The 6,306-nt window shown below is 41.9% G+C and overlaps 1 protein-coding gene across 1 annotated transcript; it reads right to left on the reverse strand.

Annotated features, from left to right (window-relative positions):
• Nucleotides 1–274: 274 nt before the first annotated feature.
• LOC311244184 (L-serine dehydratase/L-threonine deaminase-like) lies at nt 275–4,451 on the reverse strand (the record flags this gene model as incomplete). The annotated part of the gene is made up of 8 exons (XM_084333591.1): nt 4,397–4,451; nt 4,101–4,255; nt 3,664–3,703; nt 3,434–3,573; nt 3,088–3,179; nt 1,149–1,376; nt 570–694; nt 275–468 (listed from the first exon to the last, which is right to left on the reverse strand). The coding sequence occupies exons 2-8, from the start codon at nt 4,251–4,253 to the stop codon at nt 275–277; spliced, it is 972 nt and encodes a 323-aa protein (XP_084189717.1). The 5' UTR covers nt 4,254–4,255; nt 4,397–4,451.
• Nucleotides 4,452–6,306: the final 1,855 nt, after the last annotated feature.

Genomic DNA, 6,306 nt, shown 5'->3' on the forward strand with positions numbered 1-6,306 from the left:
AAAAAATCCTTCTGCTATTGCCAAAGCAGCTATCAGCTAGCTAGTATTGATACAAAAATAAGTCGTCAGGCAACTTGATTAGCCAGTCTGCAACAGAATTCAGGAGAATGTCACACAGTCTGGAATGATTTGGCCCATGGGGTTTGTGTCTCCTGTTTGGATGTCCTTGTTGATCACAGCTTTTAATAGGTATGTGGATCTCCAACTGAAAGATCCACAGTTGATGGTGGAATGGAGGGATGGAGGTCAGTAAGACCTGAAGCGATCTGCCACGCTAGACGATTCCTAGCTGCTTCTTAAACCTCCACAGCTGCTCCATGCTGATGTTGTTGCCACCGCACACCACGATGACCACGGGGCCCAGGTCGTGAGCCAGCTTGCCCTCCTTCTGCAGCCTCTTGATGATGTTACAGTAAACAGCAGCCAGGGCGGCACCACAGGCCGGCTCCACCAGGATCTTCTCATCGTCTGCGTCAGGAGAGAGAAGGTTTGATGAGACTCAGGCATTGCTTTTGAACACACAGTATTAGATGTACCATGGATGACCATCTGGCTCATACTGCACTCACCAATAAAACGCTCAACAGCTTTGACGGCCTCCTGATCCGTGACCAGTTCAGAGTAGACTGTGTGTTCGCCAACCAGTTTCATTGTCTGCGCAGAGACCCTCGTCAGGCCCAGTGTCGTGGCGATGCTTTAGTGAAGAAAGTAAGAGGAATGTTAACATCTTAATGCAAAGAAACAGACATTTGGAGCATATAAGGCTGTATGGAAATGATACTGTTTGGCTGTGGTGTCTATGAGGGAGTTGAAAAAGAAAAACATATATATAAAAAAAGATAAAGTATTTAAAAAATAAATAAAACATAAATAAATGTGTATATGTTTTGTACATAAAACTATGAAACGTTTGTAACCTTTGCTAAATGATATACTGAATTATGTTTATTTTTTGTATTTTATTGTTTTGTGTAAATAGTGTAATGTAATGTAAATAGTGTAATGTAATGTAAAAAGGGTAGGCAATTATAAGCCTCGGCTTCAGCCTACACCTTTTCGGTCATTTTATTTTTTGTTTTTTTGGAAGTTCTACTACTATGCTTTGTAAAAAAAAAAAAAAATCATTCATTCAATTCAAAGTTGTGTACCTGGTGATTGCAGGAAGTGTGACCAGCTCCCCGGCCTTCATCGCTGCATTGAGACTATGTGCTCCCACAGTCTCCATGGCTATGATGGGCACGTCGTCCCAGCCGGCACGCCGCAGGCCCTCCACCACCCCATTCAGCAGGCCTCCGCCTCCAACTGACAACACCACCGCCCCTGGCTTCTCCCTCAGATCGTCCTCCAGCTCCCTCACCAGAGAGGTGTGGCCTTCCCTACAACACCAGGAAGCCAAACAAAGTGTCAAGAATTTAGTTTAGTCAACTTGCAGAGTCAATATGTATGGGATGTGTGATACGGTAGATATTTCAAAAAGCAAGATTACCCAGGTAGTTGTCTTCTATGTAGAAAATGTCTTCTATGTAATTTGTTGATGTTTTGGATAATTTGTCAAATGAAACTTCAATATTAGCTCATACGGATGTCTTGTAGCTGTACCAACTGTTGATCTCTCATTATGAACAACAAGATAGTTTCTTACAATTATCAGGCTGGAGTCTTACTGCTACTTTAAATACCTTATGTATCTCAGCCCTTCTCTATTTTGTTCAAAACCTTGTTGAAATGGGTTTTTTTTCTCCCATGAAAGTCATGTTTTATAGAGGAAACATGAGGATCAATGTTGAATAAAGTATTTAATTTCAACAAGCTGTGAAGGCTTGGAACAGAACCGGGTTATCTCGCCAGCGGTTGAGCGCCAAACCCGAGAAAAGTCAGGTTTTGATCCTTTGATCTTTTTCCTCTGATCCCCGTTCTAAATCATCATCCGGATCATCCTAGCCGTCCCTGGCTCGTTTGTATTCGTTGGAATTGCAATGCCGATCAAATATCACCAGGTGGCAGTATCGCCTACCTTTTGAACTCGGATAGAAAGGCAACAGGAGAGTCAATGAATGCACCGGACTATCGAGGCTCGCTCTGTGGGGGAGGAGCTCTTCCAAAGCAATCGCTAGCAGATCTGCTCGCCTCAAAACCTAGTGTCCCGTAAACACGTGTAATTACATATAAACGAGTAATCGCGATCGCCGACGGGATCATTAGAATTATTCTTTTTGGATTACCTTCTGGCTAAGGTAAGGACCCCCTATGTCTATTTTACCGAACGTGAAACATGTTTATGTAACGATCACAGTGGCTTACTTTACCGGTCATAAATGAGGCTTTTTCTAACGATTGGATTTTCTGTGTAAGTTTAAGTTTTCGATTCAGGCTTATTGCACATAACGTGTTTTATCTCGCAATCTATGGAAAAAGACTGGATTATCTTGGAAATGCGCGATGTTTAGCGTGTAATAAACTACAAACTACAGTGTGTAGAAACAAACTATTTTTTCCATGTTGGACTACAAGTAGTGTCTGTCAAATCAGCCACACCATTGTCTCCACAGCTATAATACAGAACACACACACAGCTCTGCAAACATCGTGAAACACTGCGGAAATTACAATTTTAAGATGGACTTCTAGCGGCAGAGATGGGGACATAGCGTGGCGCTGAAAGTGTTCAAATGAAACAGCCTTTTTATGCTGGCAATACTGCATTTAGCCAATATTATTGACTACTCCGACTGAATGAAATCCATCATAAGCAATGGGCATAGTATGGCTCAGGGTCAACAACCTCCTAGCGTTGCATTATCTGGCATCCCTCCAAAGTTACCACCAGGACAAATGACCATGATAAGATATGTCTGACCTAACACCTCATTCAAACCCTGAGGGAATGTCCTTTCTCTGGAAATGCAAGAGAATGCAGATTCTACTGTTAATTGCCACTGGAATAGAATGGAACCTGTGTCTTATCACCTCTTTATCTTTCCACGATAGTATTTATGGTGACAAGAACTAGGCTTAGCTACTGCATGGAGAACATAGCAACACACACGTTATCAAAGTGTGGTGAGACTTTTAGAAACTGTTACTCACCAGATGAGAGGGTCATCAAAGGGAGAAATGAAAATCCAATCGGGGTTGTTAGCAACAAGCTGTTGTCCATATTCAATGCTTTCATTTAGAGCCTGAAGAAAGAGGACACGTTTCATGAATATAACCTACGTTCATTTTCAAATTCTCTACCGGCTTTGCAGTTTGCACCAGCAGCACGTTGTTTAATTTGATTTAAAAAAATATTTCCATCATGTCATTGTTATAAATACAGTATAGGCTACAATACCATTATAGTGTTTCAGCAAAAAACACATGGACAATTATGAAATCATGGCCTAACAGATGAGGTTTTTCATATAAAAAAATAAAAAAAACACTGGCTAACCTTGCCGTGAATTATAACATGGGCCCCCTCATCCTTGAGTTTCTCCACTGTGGAGTTGGGCGTGACACTTGGCACCACGATAGTGGCAGGTACACCGAGCTGACGGGCAGAATAGGCCGCTGCCATTCCAGCGTTTCCTCCTGTGTTGGGTGGCAAAAAAAACTTATGTTAAGTGGCCAAATTAATTGAATCAAATGTTCTTAAAATACAGCCTTTCCGTTATGGCTCACCTGAGCAGCAGACGAATCTCTCGCAGCCCCTCTCGGCCCACTGCAGGACAATCAAAAAGCATATTGTTCAGAGGAACCCCACGTGTTGAAGTCATTGGCAACCCAGTGTTCAGGCAGGAGCTAACCTTCTGAAACTGGTCTGCACTGGATATTTTGAACATGCTAATCCATAATACCCCACCACCACCACCACCATCACCACCACCACCACCACCACCATCACCACCATCCCTACCACCCTCAGAGTTCTGTGGGCCCCTCAAGCACTGGATACACCATCACAATACAATACAATATCCACCTCCCCTGATCACTTCCAGGAGAGAGAGAGAGAGAGAGAGAGAGAGAGAGAGAGAGAGAGAGAGAGAGAGAGAGAGAGAGAGAGAGAGAGAGAGAGAGAGAGAGAGAGAGAGAGAGAGAGAGAGAGAGTTACTCACTGTTTTGCAGAGGTGCCCGATGCCCCTGATCTTGAAGGATCCAGTGGGCTGGGATGAGTCAAGCTTCAAGAAAATGGAAGTTCCTGCCAATTTAGTCAGGGCACGGCTCTCCCTCACTGGGGTGGCCACGTGAAGAGGACCCTGGGCCTTCATTTCTTTACAGAATAGACAAGTAGAGGAATGAATGTGTGTCAAGAAGGGTAACATATGAATGTGAATACATTATGTTAAATCCTGTTTACATCACTACTAAACTACATTCAAAACATTCCCCTCTGCATTCATTTTTTACTTACCAGATTGAATCGCTGAGAAGAGCAAGAGCTCCTGTTAATTAGTAGGTAATTACAACGTGTCTTTTTCCTTTGCTCCTTTCAAGTGAGTTGATATACCTACGGTTGTGGGCTTGGCAAAGGCGACCCCACTTACCGACCAATCAGCATTGGACAGTATGTCATCAGACCACGCCCATTTACTACAGTACGAGAGCGAGCCGCGTTATTTTTAAACCTAGCCGCATTTTGCGGAGACGCTCTCTGATTTTTGATTCTGGAATTTCACCAAACTAGCTTACATAACAACAACAACAACAACAACAACAACAGTTGTATAAAATTGGATTACAATCTGAGACATGGTATTTCTTGTGTTAACTTACGTGTAGGTTGGCTATTGATTGATAAATCCCTAAGTGCTAAATCAGAATATAGGCAAATAACTAATTTATCATGTATCTACTAACAATCCTATTTTCATGACATTATTACCAAACGTTTTTTTCCCCACTTCACGTTACCAACTTTAGCACCAGATAAATATAGGCTGCTGTGACAATTGTACATGCTGTCCTCTGAATACACTCGCCTCTAAAGGAGATCCAGACACCGCGGGCATTGCCAAAAGAGTCGCTACTATTTTAACTCCGATCCACACTACCAAAAGCGGGGTTCCACTAACGTTACCGGTCGGGCGAATGGCCACAGTTCACAAGCAGCCGTATGTATATTTCCCTCCCACCCACCCACCCCCTCCTAATGTACAGTCCCCTCCCCATCATATGTATATACTCTGTCGGGATCTAGGGGTAACAGTACTGTATATTTGAATGCCGCCTATGTCACAAATGTATCAGTACTAAATACCTATATGTCTGTCCCTATGCCATAAATGTCTTATGTTGTGTAGTGTATGTCAAGACTCATAAATGTCTATATGAATTGAAAATGGGGGACCCTGATGGAAACAAGACAAACGTCTTTCTCAGGTCTGCATCCCCTTAACAATTGTATGTATTGAGCCGTACTGTATTGTACCCATTCTGCAATCTGTTAAATAAAGTTTTCATTCATTCATTCATTCAGCAAAATGCCACACCGACGGCTCCAAGGCAAGCCTCCGCTCCAACCAAACCTGAATGATCCGGCTGAGGCCCGAAAAAGAAAAAGTGATCAGAAATCAAGTGGAAGTACACCGTTGCTTTAAGTAAAAGTAGAACTATTAGGTAGTACTTTTACCTGCTTCCGATAAAATAGCACTAGTACTAAAATAGTAGTAAAAGTTATCCTTTCCGAATTCTACTTAGTAAGAGTGGAAAGTTATTTGATAGTGGAATGGAGGCCTAATTGTGTATAACATTCTGTATGATGTCTGTGCATTCCAGTGCTTGCATGCGTTCAACACTCGATCCATTGACCACTAAAGGTTAAGGTATGTGGTCCAGTTATGTTGCCTCTGAGTATATCCTCTTGACTCGCTTTAAATTTGAAAGTACTTATTTTCATCCATTATTATAAAAAAAAAAAAAAAACGTTGTATGTAATTTTTTCCCTTCAAAGTAACTAGTACCTGACGTTTCAGATACGTGTATTGGAGTAAAAAGTACAAAATTTAATTTGAAATATAGTGGAGTAAAAGTACAAAGTTCCCTAAAATTAAAATACAATAGTAGCCTACGTCCAAGCTGAACGAAGTGCATTTTTGCAAAAAGGCAGTCCATTCAAAACTCCAGAACACAGCTAAAAACATTGTTGTTGTTTTTAACCCGCCTGGTTTTTATTGTGTCTGTATCAGTGCTGTTACACCCTGTTGTTGTCATAAGGGTCAGTTCTCTGTCTTTTTATGGGATACTGTTATTCCAGGTTTAAGTTTGAATGGTTTGGTTAGGAGGTGTTGACTGACGTAGAACCCTTGCACACTATGCTCCAAA

The sequence above is a fragment of the Notolepis coatsorum genome, assembly GCF_963971535.1.
Source record: "Notolepis coatsorum genome assembly, chromosome: 1".
In the NCBI taxonomy this organism is placed as follows: Eukaryota; Metazoa; Chordata; class Actinopteri; order Aulopiformes; family Paralepididae; genus Notolepis; species Notolepis coatsorum.